This window comes from Cyprinodon variegatus, unplaced genomic scaffold (assembly GCF_000732505.1).
Source record: "Cyprinodon variegatus isolate N-32 unplaced genomic scaffold, C_variegatus-1.0 Scaffold561, whole genome shotgun sequence".
Taxonomy (NCBI): Eukaryota; Metazoa; Chordata; class Actinopteri; order Cyprinodontiformes; family Cyprinodontidae; genus Cyprinodon; species Cyprinodon variegatus.
In genome coordinates, this window is record NW_015151014.1 from 376366 (window position 1) to 395736 (window position 19371).

The following is a 19371-nucleotide window of genomic DNA, read 5'->3' on the forward strand; positions in this document are numbered from 1 at the left end:
ATATTTGTATGATCGGCCACTTAAAACACATATCCTGGTAGAGGGTATCAAAGACAATGTTTACTAATGTTTAATTAAATAAAAGCCAGGTAGCTTTTTGAATTTAAGCACTAAAATTAACATATTTAATTATCTTCCAGTGTACCAAGATGCTTGTATTGACTGATTTTCAGCTTCAAATGGATGTGAATTCAAACTGGCATTCTGTCTAATGGCCGGCAGAGGGCGATATTTTCTGAAGCTGCTGGTCTCAATGTCATACTTGATGTACAACAATGTTTATATGGAGTTAAAGTTGATGTAGAAAAAAAAATCTGTGATAAGAGTCAGAAAAGCATTAACTGATGACTGATTAATACTTAACTACTAGTATAAATAGAACAAGGATCTTAAGACGAAACTATATTTATTGATGCAGTTTTAAGAAAGGAGTCCCGGCAGCTTTTACTGGCTACAGCATAATGTGGTCATCTGATTAAAACAAACTAAGGAATGTTTGTACGAGTGAAAATAAAAAAAGTGCAGAAACACAAACCTAAAACAGCTTAACAAAACATTAAAATCCTTTCACCCAAGTCTGTGATAACTGATGCTGTAGCAGAGCTGGACATACAATAAAACTATTGTTTTTAAGAAGCACAGCTGAGAAAAAAAGATCTACAAAACAAACATCCTCCAAGTTAAAAACGAAGAAATCCTTTTAACTTGTACCCACCAACAGGTGCACTCCTACATATGAACACATATACAGATTAATATCTAGGAAAAAAAGCATTTTGTTTTAATTTCTTGTAAACATGTGATTCCCCTCAGTAACTAGGTGACTTTTTTGCTTTTGCTCATCAAAATATCTACTTAATTGACAAAAGCTTTGTCTGCTTTGAACGTGAGATGCCTTCTGTGTCCAAGGTACCTGTACCAATAAAGTGCTAATACACCACAGACTTCACGCTCAGGTTACAGTTTACATGAAATAAACTGGTGCCATTAAAGAACAAAAACACCATGATAGTGAGGAAAGATCTTCACCTAATACTCCACCTCACTGCAATGCCCTAAGAAGTGAAAGAAGAAAAAAAAAAAAAAAACAGTGGAAAAAAACATTTACTTTGGTATTTTAATTTCTTAAAATCATTACTCAGCATTATGATTCTTTGTCTGTTCCTGCAGTTAAATGTCTCCATTATAATAAATATTCCTGTTAAACTTAATCTCAGTTTCCTTCAACTGATAAAACCTTCATCTAAAAGCAAAATAGAAAGAATAGAAAAAAAAAGAGTGAAAAATCACAGCCTGGTCCCAGAGATTTAGCCGATATCTTTTGAATGCTTCAAAACGCTGCAGCACTAATCCTCTACAATATATGATAAGGTGAGTAAAAGGAAAATACAGAGATCCATAAATACAATAAATAGTTTGTTCAGTACTCAGAGGGGACAGACCCTTAGGCCCAGCAGTCTTTTTGTCTTTGGAGAATATTAAGCCCGACAGGACAGTTGTTTGGTCTGATGGTGTAACAGAGTTACATTCATAAAATGTAAGGCAGTAGTGGAAGAAGAGTCTTGCAGTGTTTTCCCCGACTGTGGGCTCTGTGCCATCCTCGGAGCCAGGGGCCACCAGGGGCCAACAGAGACGCAGGCAGGTGCATTGTCTTGTGCTGAAATGCCAGCAGTTCCTAGATCTTGGTCACGTAGTTGTTAGGGAAAAGTCCCTGCTTCCCACGAAGTCGTCCTGTCCACCATCCGGAGGCGTCTGCTCAGACATGATCAGATTGCAGAAACATGAGGAGGTGACAGAGCGGAAAGAAAAGGAACATAAAAAAAAAAAAAGTACCCTCTTTGATGATGTCGATCACGTCGTCTGTGTTGAAGCTTAGCTCATCTGTATCCTGAGCGTCGTAAGCGTACAGAGCTCTGCACTGGGGCACCTGGGGTTTTGGTTTGGGTGCAGGCTTTGGCCGCCCCCCTCCTGGTGGAGGCCTGTGGGCTGATGGTCTGTGGGCCCTATTATAAGAAAAGAGGAGAAATCCAAGTCTGCAGTCAGGACAGGATATTTCTTGAAATATTTAAAGCCTATATGATGCAGTGACTTGGGTCAGACGACAGCTGCATGTAAACATCTGAGCATCCTCAGCAACTCTTAACCCTTTCTGATAAAACAAATGTCTAAAAAAGATGTCTAGAGGCATAAAGTTAAATATTAAACTTTTCTCCACCATTTTAGGGGAGTTCAGCTTTTATTTTTCAGCCCTAATTTTTTACAAACACACACAGATACGGTGCTGTTTCCTAATGAGCCACACGATGGCCCTCTAACACATGCTCTGGTTTTCCCTGCACAGTGAAATCTAGCTGCGGAGGAGCTATAGAGAATCAGTGAAACAGAAAAACAGCTATTTTAAATATAACATTGAGATCAAGCAAGTTGAAATCCTATTTGAAAGGCATTTTAAGTGCATATTTTAAATTTAATAATTAAAGAGGAATTGTGAATTGTATTTATTAATCCATTATTAAACAGTTGGATTTATAAATGAAGATTTAAAAAAGCACAGTTCATAAATCTGATTATAAACAACTTTCCTAAACACACTTCTAAAAATAAAATTCATATTTTCATTTCCATTTTCTTTTTGATTTATCCACTCCAGCTTTTCCGTGACCCTTCTGGTCCCAGAACGCACAGGAAAACGGCTAAACCAATCAGTTGCTCCTCAGATGTAACCAGCTTGTTTTCTTTAATCAGTAGAATTATTATTCCCTCGGTCGGTGAAGCAGCCAAACATTTTATTCAAGTAAGAGTAAGGATATTTTAAGATATTACTCAAATAGAAGTAAAAAGTATTAGGCAGTGAAACTACTCCATACAGAATACAATCTCCATATGTCCTCCATACCTAACAGATTTTTTAGTAAAGAAAAGAAAATGAGGCAATGATCCAGAAACATTAAACTGTTAACACTATCCAAAACATGAAACAGAAGACTGAATATTAATCATTTTCCAAAAACATAAAAAAATAGCAAACCCTGAGATAAAAAAAAAATAAATAAAAACAAACACAAAAAAATACACAGAGACAAAAAAACAAAAACAAATCATTTTTACACATCAAGCAGTATAATTGATTGAGATCAACCAAGTAAATAAGCACTGACAATTCTCTCGGGGACATTTTTGTTTCTAAAAACATCATAAGTGGTAATATATATATTTTTTAAACCATCTTATAATGCTTTCCTTTCATCAGAATCACCCCAAGATTGGTATTTCGCTTGATTCTTTCATAACGGTGTAATTAATTAATTCTTCTCCCTAAACAGGAGCTCCCCTCCCTGTCAAAGAAAATGTGTCCATCACCATTTTAACTCCCTTTCAAGAAGCTCCTCCACTAAACAACATGCTAACTTTCTTATCTTTCATTGATATAAGGTATAGTGCTGACATTACTGCCCGGGGTTGACATGATGTGGTTCTTTTAGCATCTAATCTGTACAGTGACAGCAACTTTAATAATTTTTTTTTGGCTGCGAGAGGTCTCAGGCTCTGTCCACCCTGACTGAAGAAGAGACTAATTGGCATACAATTTTTTTTGGTGTAGTTTCTTTAAATGCAAATGAGGTACTTCATACCCTGCCCCCTACAACAGTAGAGTGTTACACCCCTCCCTGTAGGGCCATATTTGTAGTTTGATTGCAAAGGTTTAACAATCCAAACTGTTCAGCCTTTGATGTTTAAGCCAGAGTCTGACCAAGAGTGAGAGAAAAATGAAAGAAAAATATAATTTGAAACGATCACTACTGTATGTTTTAACTTTGTAATAGAAATAAAAAAAATGATTCTTTAACAATAGCAGAGAAATGCAGGTCACAGCAGTAACTAGAATACAATCATTAAAGCCGTCTGTCCTTTAGCCACTAGGGGCGCTAGACTTGTAACTTCCAAGTTTAGTACACCTGAAAGCAACTGATAACACTGCACTGTTGCAAAATTAAACAGTCTTAGTGCGTAAGCACTGATACGCACACAATGCTGCAACCAGCCTGAAAACCTATCTCATATACCTGTTATCAAGCTAATACTTGGGTTAAAAGTTGCAAAGAATTGGTTTAATGTTACTGACACAATTATAACACAAACTACATGTCTGATGGCTTTGCAACTATAAAAACTACCACAACATGAAACTAAATCTTCTTATCGACTCAAAGGATGCTCATTCGTCTCCAACAGGTCTTTATTTTTGTCCGTCGGTCCATACAGTGACGACAAAGATTCTTAATTCTTATACGTGTGTTTTATACACACCCCAACATAGTTAAGTGCTACCACCATGAAGCTGCATGTGTTTGGATCATGTCTTCCCATGAAAAAAAAAAAAAAGATTGCAAAAACTGTTTGTTTTATATTGCTTATCAAACCTCACAGTAGGATTATGTAATTGAGGAGCTAAATGGGAGCAAACATCACCAACATCACCAGAATGCTGCACTATGTTATATCAACAAATCTATAATAAAGCTCCTTCTCATTTTAACGCTATCTGCAGCTCACTGCTTTGCTGTCTCCATTGTTTCTAGACAGAAGATCCTGACGTCTCAGACAGATTAAGACTTTTAGCTAATAATCCTACTGGTCAGGGTTGCTGAATCTCTCTTCTCCTAATGTGATTCATGCAAACAAAGGGTACTTTTTGCACTGATGTAGGTAAATTCCCATGAAAAATGTAATTTAACCAGTCACTTCTAAAGAGTTCCTATGATAGTGTACTGACTTATGTTGGTTAATACACCAAACAACAGGGAATTTAGATGTATTTGCTTGTTGATTAGGCATCCCTTAACTTGAACAAGAAAAACTCTGTGAGAAAAAGAAAAGGTGGATTCACTCAATAAGTTAGCCGGAAGTCTGTGACCTTGTTTAGCACTTCAACAGCAAATACTGCAACAGCATAGATTAAAAAAAAAGGTGATATAGAGTTGTGAGAACTCTATGGATTGAAAGGCATTTAGCAACCCAAAACCCGGAGACCAACTTAAACTTCTCTGGACTTGTAGAAACCTTGCGTACACAATGAAAAAGTGGATTTTTGATATGTCCCCTTTAAATTAGATTGGTAATCATCCCATATATTAAGGGAGGTCTAATCAAATCCCTGAATCAGAAAATGAAATGACATTAAATCAAACTACAGACTCATATTTTGAGGAGATATTAGGGCGTTAGATTTTTCTCTCTTCTATTCTAAACCACCACCAAAAACACTGCAAACACTCCAACTCACATTCCTCCGTTTGGTGCTGGCCGTCCACCTCCAGAGCTACAAGAGAACGAATCAGCCAGATTATGTCAGATTAAAGACACAACAGCAGAGGTATCAAAGTGTCAAAATATGGTGCTCATCCCTAACTTTGGGGTTCCCAGAAACTTTTCAGGATGAGGACCCCACTCTCTAGACTTTAGACTGATTTTTGACCCCCCCGTCAAAGAAAGACTAATGCAATTCCATCTGTGAAGTGAGCTTGGAACATGTATGAAATACTGCATGTTAAAACAATAATTCAAGGAATATCTCAACTAAGCTTACTAAAAAAGGACATCGTCTGTGTATACCATCTGCCAATTGATGAGGTTTATCAATCCATCAAACGGTTTTAGCAAATACAGGCTATTAACCCATAAAAATGGACTCCTAATTCTTGCAGAAAAAAAAGGGAAAAAAAGCTTGTAGAAGAAATGAAAAGAAAAGTTCTGTTGCATTCAACATAGATACTTGTCTCTGATGTATTTACATTTAAATAATTAAGTGGCATGTCATCAATATCAAGCGCTTAATAATAGACTGAAAAATCCTCAGTGGAATTAGAGCAGCCATAAATACTGATTAGCTTATTTCCAACTTTTTTGACCATGCATTTTATTTAATAAGTTCCGAACTGGAAGCCATCTTTACCATCACCCTAATCTTTCCTTTACTGATTCTCTATTATATTCTTTCTGGGTCCCTGACTGGGAGGCTCTAAAAGGTTAACTATAGCTTGCAGCCACAAGAAACCATTTGTTACAAGATGGAGAACAATACAAGCTGCTTGTTTTTCTCATGTTTGGTTCATTAGGTCAACCGCATCCTGACTGTGTGGATTGCTGCTATCTGTCAGTTTGTGTCCACTTCTCACCCTGCAGCGCCTTGGTCCGGAACCCGCAGGCAGTCCAGGTTTGGCTGCTGCCGGCTACCTCCATCACGATCCCTCAGCTGGTCGATGTTGCTGGGCAGAAACGGGCGGGTGGAGTTGGAGGACGAGGGATGCCTCTGTCCATGATGCTGCGAGTTCCTCTGATTGGCGATGTGGTTAGTGTTTTTTAGGCCCCCGTTCTGGTGACCAGCTACAAAGAGAAAATATGTGAGATGCTTTAACAGATGATGTGAACAATGGAGTAGCAGCCGGGAAGCTGAAAAAGTTGGATGAGCATACCTGGAGGTCCTGGTGCTGCTCTTGATGGCCTGTGGTGCTGATTTCTGGAAGTATTAGAGCGACTTTGACTAAAACTCTTCCTGGTTGGACCTAGCAATTATAAGGGGACAGTAAGGAATACAAAATATAAGAAATGTTATACTGTAATGATTCGTTATGCAAGTAGGTCAGTGTTCTGCTTTACAGATGATACTCACGTGTGTTTTTGGGGAGGCCCGGTCCGATGCTGACCTGCAGAGCTTTGTTCGATGGCTTCAGCACAGCTACATCTCCCTGTCCCTGCACAAACAGCACCTGTCTGGAGCCGCCCCCGCTCAGAAAGCCCCAGTTCTCCTTCTTTAGCTTCATTTCCAGTCTGGGGATAAATGCCATATATTTTATACATTTTATATTTTGCACTTAATCTTAAAAGCCCGAGAGGAGAGTTTAATGTTTTAAAAGGTGATTTTCCAGGATGCGTAAACTTACGTGTTGTTAAACTTGAGTGGCAGCTTCCTCTGGGTTTTCTCCTCAAACCGTTGGTTCAGTAAGCTGATGAACTCTGTCTTAAAAACACACTCCAGCAGGCTGTCATACTCCTGCTCATGCAGGATCAGGAAGTCGTCCTGCAGGGAGCTGAAAGAGTCAACGTTTTGAGAAAACTTTAATTCATAACAACCCATCTCAGAGCATCAGCATCCCCCTCTATTTTTTTTGTTCTGTGAAGAGTCAGCTTTCAGTTTTGCATTCAGGACCTCACAATAGCAGCTGAGCTCTGATTAGGGACGACAGCCTAGCCGTTTGGCTCTGCACAGGGGAAGTTTGTTCCTCCATTATGAGGAGATTGCCTCTGATGAGTTTCTTTACAGCTCTAACTTTCACTCTCCCCATCACATGGTCTGCATTACCCAACAGTCAAAAGCCACTAAATTAAATCAACTACTCAACCTCTGAACTGATTTTCACAGCATCTCAATCAACATTTTAGAGACCACAACTTTTTTTTTTGTGCCGATTTCATCATAATAAACATACTGTATCCTGATTATGTGTTCCTGACTGTGCAGCACTTTAGCAACACCTTAAATCTTCTCCATATGTTTTCATCATCCTTTGTGTGACTTTACAGGAACATGGTGACTGTTTTTTACTGGAAATCCAGACTGTGGGTTTGAAGAATATCCTTGACCTTTGCACTCTGATGTCTACAGCCTTTATTGTGTGGTGTCTACCAGTATTTATACCTTGAAAAAAATTTACATTTCATCCATTTTTTAAATGGATGAAAGTAATTTTAAGATTCTAAAAAAGGAAAAATGTCTGAATTCTTATGATTGAATCTGATTAAATCAAATCAAAATGCAATTAAAGACAGATTTGGTAGATTATAAAATGTAAGAACACAGAATATCATCAAAGGACATAAAGCCCTCAGTTTGATTCTTGTTTTATTTAGAAGCACTGGAAATAATTTTAATATCTTGGTCTATAATTAACATACTCAAAATCTTGAAGGCAAAGTGGATCCCTCACAGTTTTTATGGTCACACCCAGGTTACAGATTAACATACCATCAAACCTTTGCCCTCTAGTTAGATATTGGTGAGGGGGAGCCAGATGCATTTTTCATTAACTTGTACTAAAATAAATCCTGTCATCATATAGGAAATATTTAAGTAATATCAGAAATGCAGAACAGAGTCAGGAAACAAAACTTTTTTAGATTGGAAAAGCATACAATTTGCTGCTTTAAAGTTAATTTGTTTAGCCCATGTTGTATTCATTACTGATTAAGCTTCCACTATAATCACAAGGGAATTATTGTTGAGCCCTTGTGCTCTAAAGCTGTAAATATACACAAGCAATCAATCAACACAGTGCTCCTCTCCTTACATGTGTTTACAACTGCTTTTTCATTTTATTGCCTTGGAACCACAATATTCAAAGTACGGTACATAACTGGGATTTTGAAAGATAGGGCAAATAGAAAGTGTAAGTAAAGTATGCTCTTTAAGGATTTTAAGACTTGAAAATATGGGAGATTTTGAATACAACAAACTTTCACACATTTATTTGGAAAACATTTAATCCTTGACCCTCCAGCTCACAAAGATGTGTGCATTTGTGTTGGTGTGTCTCATAAAAATTCACTTTAAATACATTGAAGTTTGTGGGTGTGAAAATCTCTATGTTTTAAATTATAAAAACTTTTGTACCTGAGAGACAACGCCAAGATTTTCTCCACGTCGATCTTCCTCTTCAGCACCTCGGTCACCTGACCCTTCTCTGGTCCCTGCTTCACCTTTTCTCTTCCAATCAGATAAACACTTTTAGGAGTCAAAATTAAGTCTCTTTTAATTCCCTGAGAAAAAAAAAAAAGTAAAAAAAAAAAAGGTTATATCCTCTTTATAAGTGTTAAAAAAATATATCAAAAATTAGTAGAAACACAAGGAAAAGGAACCTTAAACCGCCGGTCGTATTTGGTGACCTTATCAGCGAAGTCAACCTTTTCTCTCTTGGCAAGAAACTGCCGAAGCTCTGGTCTGTCGTCCATTCCCAGGTAGTCCCCTACGAAGTTTCGGTTCAGGCTGTGTCGCCGCCTCTCTTTCCGGTTTAACAGCAGATCAGATGCTAAAAATAGTGAAAGTTATGTGAGAGCTGAAGCCACAAGCAGCCAAATTATTTGAAGTAGAATTGGGCATCTTTACTCACCTTCCTCCCTCATCTGGACGTACTTCTTGCGGGCGACATATTTCCTCCAGGCTTTCTGGATGGTCCGAGCGTAGCCGTCAAACTTGCGCTCCCTTGTCTCTTCCAGTAGGAACAGCTATAAGGATAAAAAGAATAAAAGGAACAACACCTCGGTCACGCCTAAATACACAGAAAGGATGACATATCGACCTTAATGAGATGCAGCTGAAATCAAAAAACCAGTTTGACTTAAGTAGTAGAGGTCATTTGATTGTTTCTGAGAGAATAAATCGACAGCCTGCTTTCATCTTACAGGGTTATTTTCAAGCTGTGAAAGGTGAAACATATTACAAAGATCCATTACTCACAGAGCTATAATTTTTAAGTATTTATTGCTGCCAAGTTTGATTTGATGATACACCTACTAGAAAAAGTTTTTCTAAAACTGTTTTCCACTCAACATGAAAACTAACAAAAATGCACCTATTGTAGTAGCCTCCAAATCAATAATCCATTGTTATACATCGTTTTTCCGAGCAAACTTCCCATTAATATGACCAGATAACACTTTTCTTTTTATTTGGAAAGATAATCATACCTTTTCTTAAGAAAATGTATTTTAATTTGGGGGTTTTAATAGATCGACATAATCAAAATAAATAGAATTAAACTTCTAAAATACAATCCTAAAATAAAGTTCTATTTGTATTCTTATTTATTAAAATAAATCTGTAAAGGAAAAACAAAGTTTGAAATGTCTCTGTCAAAAACTGGATTATGATTTAGTTTTAATGAGATGTTCATGCTAATCAGATGTGTGGAAATAACAAAATCTGGATTTTAAACAATAAGAAATCTTATTTTCCCTCAATGATATGCCTTACGAAAAAATTTGTTAATTGAGAAAATGTGCAAGCTATGGTTAAACAAAAGTGCCGCAAGAACATGTGGGCGACTTATTAAAAGATTTTGGGTCCATTGTGTGCTTGTTTGGTTTTAGATCCATTTGCTCTGAACGATTAATGCCTTTATCAGTAAACTCAGAGTCGAATGGACTTCTTGGCAGGTTATGTAATTTCCTGCTGGACCTCTTAACATGCAATCACCCTCTGTGCCCTCTACATATGCCAGACTAAACATCCTGTCCGGCGTTGCAACCGCCCTTGCATCAGCAAAGGTGACCACAGGCCCGAGCACGACGGAGGTCACCGCAACACAATACTGCACATCACACTAAAGCCACAAGAAAAGCACAGAGTAGAAAAATGCAATGATTCACAGCCTGGGAGTCTGATGCCAAGCATCCAGTAAAGTTTTACAGAAAGAGAGCAGCTGAATGGGTCTAATGGTAAAATCCAGAGATAAACAGCAAGATGCTGAGTAGTTTAGGCATCAACTCTTAAGACAAGGACTCCCTTTGGCAGAGGAGCTTCTACAGCACCTGCTGTCAGACAACTTTCTCTTTCATTGCATCCAACATAGAGATGTCTTCTTCCATACGCCTAATTAACAGAGGTCAGGTTCTTATCTCACATGTGCTTGTTTTGAGAAGCCTGTCAGCTCATTTCAGCCATCTGCACCCTGTAATATTTAAGATTCATTAATCAGCGGCCTGGACTCCCGTTCTGTTGGGTGGCAGTATGGCTGCAGTACATGAGTGGGCATTCAGGGTTAAATGGAAGGCCAGAGTGAAAATGAGATGTCTGTGTGCAAGTCTCTAAATATAGATCTGTGGGTGTGTACACATGCATGCTGCCTGCTGCTTGATATGTGCAGATGTTAATAAGTGAGGCACAGGCTTCAAGACTCAAAAAGCGGTTTTGTCAGAAAACACAAACCTCCCTCCCCCCTCCCCAAAACACACACACAGAAATTTTTTTTTGCAGAAACAGTGTAGAGCTTGTGTTTTAGCTTCAGAGTAGTGTTGACTCACTGCTGATGTTTGGGTTCAAACTCCTCTCCTAAAAGAAGAATTTTGGCTTGATTTGCCTTTTATGGTGCTTAGAGTAAAAAGACTGAGTATGTGTTTTTATATCACTGACAAAAGGGAAACTTCCCCATCATTGATGACTAACAGAACCGTTCAGCTATTTTTTTTTTTTTTTACATTTTGTTACAAACTCAAATTTCAATGGTTTTTTTTGGATTCACTTAAATCAAGGTAAATAAATGTGATAAACCAGCAATGAGTAGTGCATATTTTAAAACATTTAACATAAAATTTTGCTCTGTAAATGAAATCCAAAAACCTAGTTTGTGCATCCCCCCCACCCCATAATCTTACACCCCTAAATAAAACCCTGTAAAACCAAACTGCTTGTATTGGTCACCTATTGAGTAAAGACGGTAAACAAATATCAACTTCAATTTCATTTAAAATCTAGCTCTTCTCTAATGGCTTTGAACGTTTGTTAGAGAACATTAGTAAATAAAGAGCATCATAAAAGCCAAGCAACATATCACCCAAGTTGTGAGGAAATTTGAAACAGGCTTGTGGTGTAGAAATAAACTAAAACAACAGTATCCCAGACTTCCAATAAGCCTAATTAGTCCAAACGTGGGACACAGCAAACGTATGAAACATTGGATCTAGTTAGATTCAACCAAAATGTATTTTTGTTGTCCTAAAATAAGACTATATAAGGGGCAAATCATGGTAGCGGCAGCATCATTCTGGAGGGGAGCTTTTATTTTATTTATGTTTTTTTTTTTATACCAAATGCAAGTATTTGATGTTTAGAGATATTCTGCATCATTCAGTCTGAGCTCATTTGCAAAGCTAATTGAGACAAATCTTAAATGCTGAACACATTAAATATGATTTTGCATCCAATCAACAGAGGAACTCGTGTGGTAAGAGGATGTGGCATTTAGCGTTCACTAAGACTGAACGTTCACTGAATGCTGTATAAAATGGGGTTTAAAAAGAAAAAAGAATAAAAGTGCTGAATGTAGGAATCTGTAAATCATATACCAGTCCTATGTTTACATTTGATCAATGTTGCACTTTAAAAATGGAAATGTCTTGAAAGCTGTACTGAATGAAATTTCTTTTTGCACACACTGTGTGTGTAAAAAATAGAGAAAAAGAGTGAATGCGGATGATCATACCTGACACTATTTTCTGAAAGGTGGCTTGCGCAGCTCTGATTTAGTCAGAGTACACATCAATTCAGCTGCATTTTAATGGGTCTGACAGGAAGAGAGACGTGGTTGCAAATAAAAAAATAATAACATTGTCTGAAATTCTGGGGCACAGAGACAGAAGTGGAAAAAAAATCTTCAAAGATCAGGACCTGCTCACCCTATGGGTATTTGAAGCCTCTCTATATGGACTGCAGTTTATGTGAAATTGAATAAAAGATTAAAAAGTCGGACGCAACTGGTGAGACCCGTGCTCGGGGGGCTAAATATGAATTAATATTGCACTTTTCAGCTTCGTATTGGTAAAAGAGAATTAAAACCGTTTTGATATTATTTTCCTTCTGATTTGGCGATATGAATTGACAATAAAAAAAAAAAAAGCATTTTGTCAAGAAAAGAGAAAGATTAATGATAAGTAAAACTCACAGATTCAGGGGCTTTAATGAAGATCTTTGTTTTCCCGAGCTGAAACTGATCTTGGTCCATATTGACAGAGCGTAGGAGATGAAGGACGCCTTGTTTCTCGTCTCCTCGCCACGTTGGCCATGACTCTTTGGTCAGGATGGCGTACCTGATTACAAGAAAGCACAGTCACAATGATCTTTGGATTTTAATGAGGGAACGGGAAAAATCAAAAATTCAAAGCAGTTCAAACTACTACAATAATAAAGCCTCATGAGTGTGAATTACAAAACCTGTTCAGGAACTTCTGGAAGACTCTACGATAGGCGTAGCCAGCACGCCTCACCCTGATGTTTTCCTTTAGACCCAGATACTCCACCTGGTGCTTCACCCTGCAGACACAACATTGTCACATTAAGTGTATTCGTGTGCTTCCTTTTTTCACATCCAAAGTCATCATCCCCAGCTTTTTCATTTTAATACAGCATTAAAATCATCGGCCACTATTTTGTTCCAAAATATTTCTGACATTCATGAAGCTCCCCCCTACTCCAGAAAAGCAACAATAACAGGTAATTGTATGCAAAACAGTAGGCTTTTTTTCTTAAAGAGATTAAGTTTGGGTACAGTCAGGCTTCCTGTAAAACAACGGTTTCGCAGCTGATTAATGAGCCACATTACGCCCCGCTCCCAACAGGAAGGCCATCATGAGCTCTGAACAATGCAGCATTACACTCTGTGGGAACACATAATACCCAAAGTTTGCATTTGTTGGGGAAGCTGATGAACAAAAGCACAAAGAAGAAGAAGGGGGTTCTTCAAATAAACACCTTCAGAGGGAAAGAAAACATCAGCTAAAAGGACAAATACTGACATCAGAAGAAAAAAACCTAAGGAACAAAAAAGGATGTTTGTCTTTATGTAAAACTCCGTATTGGATTCAAAGCATGAATGTAGTGCTGTCACCTTTAAACATGACAACATTTCCTCCTTTATTGTGAATGAGTGGAGCACTATTAAAACCTAGAACTGAAGGATGCCGTTTTTTGTCCCCACATAATGAACCATAAGGAAAAACAATATGTACCTTATGTATGGGAGCACATTTCTGCATGCAGCAAAGTGTGCAGCATTTTTTATTTAATTTTTTGTAAATCAAACAATCAGAATGGATACTATCATGCTAATATTGTATGATTTATTCAGAATATTTCTAGAAGAATAGCATTTCTTTAAACCAGTAGGAAATGCTTTGTTTGTTTCTTTTTGTGCTTTAGGAGAAGAGGGTTCTGCCCTGACTCACCGTGATTCTTCCCAGTCTCTGGGCCTCTTGGTCTCATTTGGTTTGATACAACGGATGTAGTGTGGAGTGCATTTCATTAGTGTGCTAACCAGGTCATTGGCTTGTTTCTAAAGAGAAAAATAATAGCAAACATAAAAAAGGGAGACTAAAAAAGGTCATTAAGTTAAAACGATGACAACCTAAAACAGTTATGCAGACTGTTAGTTCAGGTGATACTCTGAAGGACAATCCACTGAACAGCAAATTTAACCCTCAACCCAAAGATCTTTCTCCCACTGACCCTGATTACAGATGAGATAGGCACACTTTCAAACAAGTACCTTTATTTTGCTGCCTGCAGTAGTTGGCCGACCCTTCTTCTCAGCATTTAGGTTCTCTGGAAACAGTGCTCTGATGAAGGCACTACGTCGGGACAGATGAGGCGAGACAGACACTGACGTTTATTCACAGATCAACAAGATTCAAAAAAGTTGTAACAAAAGGGGAAGTTTTCCAGGCTGCTGGCATTAAAAAAGTCCAGTCAATGATTAAATAACCAAGGATATTTGCTTGACTGAGGTCGCTCATCTAAATTCCTGAAACATTTGGGAAAGTTTGAGCTAGGGGAGGATGGGAAAACAAGAGGAGTGTGTGCACGTGCCAGTAACAAATATCTACATAGACATCTCTTTAGAAAAAATTATTCTTCTAAGGAGAGAAGGAAAAAAAGATTAGAAAGAAATCAGTGTGTTTTCCCGAAGCCTAGGAAATGTAAGACCTTTTCATGTGGTTGGACCGTTTATAAAATTTCATTCTCTTCTAGGGAGCCTTTATTTATGTGGATGTCTGCTTGGACTAAAAATCCAAAATTCATCTTCAATCTTCCTGCAGTTACCTCCAGAATTTAGGTTTAAACTGAGAGGCATTCAGAAAGCATTTTAAGCAGAGCATGATACCTTCACCACCTTCCTTTCCTCTACTTTTAGCCCAAGCATATATCTTTAAACGGCACCTAAAATTCAGTGTTTAACTGTATCAGACTTTAAAGCATTCTATCAAAAGGAGATTTTGAACCAGGCCTTATTTTCTAATCTTAGAACCCTGCATCTTAGTCAGACTTTGTTTGTTTTAACATTTACAACACACCCAGCCTTTGTTCAATGTTACCGAAAGCGTCCTTCCAGCCTTTGCGACCAGCTGAATCTTGTCAAAATATTAACTATGTACGACAAATATATCAATTGGTTCTAATAATGTTCTGGCTTTTCTTTTGGTTTCTCCTGACAAACACATTTGTAAAAAAAAATCCACTTGTTTAATTTAATCTGCAAACAATGACTCTAGCAAATGGGTGTCAATGTGGAAAAGTCAGAAAAATTCAACTAGTTCAGTAATTTTTCATAGTTGATAGCAGGTGTGTACCCAAGAAGACTGAATGCCTCATATTGCTTTTTAATAGGAATATTTTCTTTTAATCATTCCGTCTGCAATATACAAATGGGAGAAGATCCACATGTCTGGCTTGGCCTTTAATCAAAGGATTAACAGTTTGTGTGCATAAAAAGATCTCTGTGGCCGGTCCCTTTTTCCTGCTCCTTCATGTCAGTGTTCTCTCATTTCTGTGTCTTTAACTCATTTTAATCACTATATAAGTGATCCATTTATCACCACCTGTTTTAACAGGAATTGGATGCAGCCTTCTATTTCATGGCTTGGTGAATGTGCACACAAAGAAGCTTTGTGGGGTGTTACATAGATAATAATGCTGTTTGCACAGATGGCCGCACAACTGTAACACAGGGAGACCAGACTCCACAAAACAGACTCAAAAGAAGCCTGAAACTGTGTCGACCAAAAAGCCACATCATGAGCAAGATCCTGATGTTAGTCAGGGGGGCAGGGTGACATCCAGCCCCCCGCACTTCTGCAGCATCCCGCCGACGGATCAAAACTTCTGTAGTTTGGTTAATTATAACCAAATGGTTGTAAAGGGGATGATTTCTTTAAGTGTGCAGCCATAAAATGCTCCTCATATTATAGTGCAGAGTTCAAATGACTTACATCTCACTGCTTTGCATCAGTTCAATGAGGTCAGTAAAAAGGACATCTCTGTTCCGCTCGCAGAATCCCTCTGCATCGTAGGACACCTGGAGAGAGGTACATAGAGCAACTTAAGGCAGATCAGAATATAACAGTGATTAGTGAGAAGAAAATCTAAACTTCATTAAACCAGTGGTTTTGTCAAAGGACTATGATGTTTTAGTTAAACTGTATGTTGAGAAGGGGAGGAGTGTTTAGAGCTCAGCCATGGGAGCATAAGGCCTTCAGTTTTGCAAGGTTCATTAAGCTGACGGCATGTGTGCTAAGCTGAGAGCCGCTACACATCTGGAGAATGACACGGGACAACCTCAGTACACAGAAACTCATACCGGACAATGTGCATTACTTCAAGCTGGATGACTTTGCTGCCAGGATTTTAGATATAAACACAGAAAAAGATGCAATGATAAAAAAAATGAGGAAGAGAGAGAAAGGAGGTCTAATATGGAGCTGGTTTTAAAGTGGAAACCTTTAAAAAAAGGACTAAGATGGTGACTGTAAAATGGAAACACCAGCTGCACAACTGCTGTTTATGACAGATCATACAAGGAACGACTCCCTCACAAAAACTATTAAAAAAAGTCTCAGTTTCCAGAGCTAAACCATCAGCAGCCAACGTCAGACACATGGCGAAACAATGACAGGTGTATAATGATTCTGGGAAAGCTGTAAGGTCTCTTGCCAGTCCTCTGAAAATGTATCTCTGCACACTGACCTTGCCAGCATAGTGATGGATAATGAAGCCCTGGTTCCAGCTGTTGAAGTGCTCATGTGAGCTGATCTGCATCCTGAGCTTCTGTAGCATTGTCTGGTCGGCTCCCTCGCCCACAGCGTGCATGGTGGCACATACGTCATCCAGGATGCACATGATACCAGGAGGACTCTGGGATCACAAGGAAGACTATTTATTTCTGACAAAATATTTATCTTTCACCCTTTGTTTAGTCCCAGAATGTTTAAGGTCTATCTAAAGGATCAATGGAAACTATATATGGAAAACTAAAATTCTTTAAGATGTGAATCACATTTGAAAAGCAGATCCAATTCAGTTGAGCTTCTATAAAACCCTTAACAGTCTGCTTTGTGCTTCATCTGAAGCCTCGGTGGTTTCCCAGCAGCCTCTCAGGCTCAAAGAAGACTGTTAATGAGACACATGTTAACTTTGTCACTGGATTAGGCAAAAAGCTAAACTGTTGGGCAATGATACAATCTTCTCTTCCTCTTAGACAGAGGCTTCCTTTAAAGCCCTTGTTGTGGATTTGGTGGATTAGGCCTCTAAGCATAAATGATCAATCAACGTTGGTATATTTGGGAATAGGAAGCTGTGGGTTAAACTTCAAAGCAAGTTTTTTTGATTCAGAAACAATAATAACACATAAAATCAATAACTTGGCCTGTTTTCTATTGTCAGCTTGAAACATGTTTATCATCAGAAAAATGTTAGAAAATTGGAATCGGTTTTAGAAAGTTTTAATGGGGCTCCGGGGAAGTCCCTATGCTTGCTTATGATGTTCTGTTTAAACCAGATGTTCATATACACTGTTCCTTAGAAAACAAAAATAAAATATAATTTACCGCTCTACTTAAGTTAGGATTACCAAATATTTTTAATGACAAAATTAAAACACTTAAAACAAACTAAATATGCTATACCTTTCAAACTGTTTGCTAAACCCAAGGTCATGAAGTATTTATTATTATTTTATAAGGTTCCGATAAGCCTCTAATTCCCAACCTTGGTCTGTAAATGGAGGTAAACCTTAGGATGTGTTCTCAGGACACAGCCCAGATACACCAATTCCTTTTTTGATATCATATATATATATATGATATATATATATATATATATGATATCATATATATATATATCATATATATATATATATATATATATATATATATATATATATATATATATATATATATATATATATATATATATATATATATATATATATAAAGGAAAATAAATCAGTCAGGAAAAGAGTGGGGGAACTGTGGATCTCCATGGATCGCTGAAAGGAAGAGCATTTATCTTTTTAAACAGGTATAAAACTATTGAAAAGTCTACGGGAAAGAGCTAGACTTTTCGTCTGAATGTCATTCTACCCCAGAACACTATATGAGGTATAGATTCACTCAGCAATGAAGAAGCCCATATTCCCATGCTTCTTGGAGTCTGGTTAAATGTAAATCTAAATTTATGACTTTAATTATCTTTCTTACATATGGAGAAAAGGGATAAAACTTGAACATGAAAAAAAAAAATCAGTTTTTGGATTAATGCCTCAAAGCAAATTTTGTGTAAAAATATAAAAACATTAATTTTATTCTCGTGTTGTGAATATTCCATGTTTTATTTACTTTGCTTTCAATGAGATCGCAGACAATCTTGTTGTTGAAGTAATCTATCTGAGTCCATTTAATGCCCTCTTGTACATATTCCTCCTACAAGATAGAGAAAAACAGACTTTTAGACTAAATTAAACAAAGGATATATATACATATATACACACATATGTATGCAACCAGTGCGAGGAAACATCACCTGCTCAGCCTTTAAAGTCAACTCAATGAAAATCTGCTGAAGCTTCTCATTTACAAAGTTGATGCAGAACTGTTCAAACCCATTTTTCTGAAGAAGAAGAAGGCAAAGATAAATCAAATGTACACATGCTGCCACACTTAACAAGAAGAAACAAACTACCTCGGGTCCAGGGCCAAACCAACTTGTAATCAGATTAGATGAGAAGCCATCTCAGTCATAATATGTGCTCTAATCTGTATACTTTATAGATTAGTTTCATCCTCTCCATCAAATCTGTTTAAATAATGAACTTCTTAATCTGAGCCGTGTGTTGTTGCAGCAGTCAAGACTCACCTGGAAAATTTCAAAGCCATAAATGTCCAGCACTCCAATATTTAACTCCTGATGATCTTTCACCATGGCTCTGTTGATGGACTAAAATGAAATGTTGGATCTATTAGATAAATTCATTGATATCACAGGCTAGGAAAGAGACATATTCATGTACGTTAATGCACAGGTACCTCCACCAGGTAGTCAAACACGCGTGAATGCAGGGCTTTGGAGAGAGCGTCCCGAGTATAGCAGGCCTGCTCCACATTCAGGGTTACATCGATGGACTCTTTCGTATTTCCCCACTTGCTGTCCATCTTTCTGCTGGTCAGTTTCTCCTTCAGACGGTTCTGGTCAATCCCGAGCAGAAACGCAGGAAATGCTAAAACTGGAAAAAAAAGGAAGAAGCAAAGCTAACATTTAACAATGGGTGCTATGTG

At 37.7% G+C, this 19371-nt stretch overlaps 1 protein-coding gene across 2 annotated transcripts in view; it reads right to left on the minus strand.

Moving 5' to 3' along the window:
- Window positions 1-373: 373 nt before the first annotated feature.
- The window catches only part of myo1e (myosin IE), a 61646-nt gene continuing 42648 nt past the window's right edge, over window positions 374-19371 (minus strand). Inside the window, exons 10-29 of one of the 2 annotated variants that reach the window (XM_015391833.1) lie at window positions 19123-19319; window positions 18953-19033; window positions 18620-18706; window positions 18436-18519; window positions 16787-16954; window positions 16033-16118; window positions 14313-14394; window positions 13993-14099; window positions 12983-13081; window positions 12714-12858; window positions 9165-9279; window positions 8914-9083; window positions 8669-8814; window positions 6942-7088; window positions 6671-6828; window positions 6474-6563; window positions 6177-6384; window positions 5285-5320; window positions 1834-2003; window positions 374-1752 (exon numbers count right to left, since the gene is read on the minus strand). In XM_015391833.1, the coding sequence (XP_015247319.1) occupies window positions 1676-1752; window positions 1834-2003; window positions 5285-5320; window positions 6177-6384; window positions 6474-6563; window positions 6671-6828; window positions 6942-7088; window positions 8669-8814; window positions 8914-9083; window positions 9165-9279; window positions 12714-12858; window positions 12983-13081; window positions 13993-14099; window positions 14313-14394; window positions 16033-16118; window positions 16787-16954; window positions 18436-18519; window positions 18620-18706; window positions 18953-19033; window positions 19123-19319 (2453 nt within the window). In that variant the 3' untranslated portion in view covers window positions 374-1675. The remainder of the gene's footprint in view (window positions 1753-1833; window positions 2004-5284; window positions 5321-6176; window positions 6385-6473; window positions 6564-6670; window positions 6829-6941; window positions 7089-8668; window positions 8815-8913; window positions 9084-9164; window positions 9280-12713; window positions 12859-12982; window positions 13082-13992; window positions 14100-14312; window positions 14395-16032; window positions 16119-16786; window positions 16955-18435; window positions 18520-18619; window positions 18707-18952; window positions 19034-19122; window positions 19320-19371) is intronic. The other variant, XM_015391834.1, reaches the window with a different exon arrangement.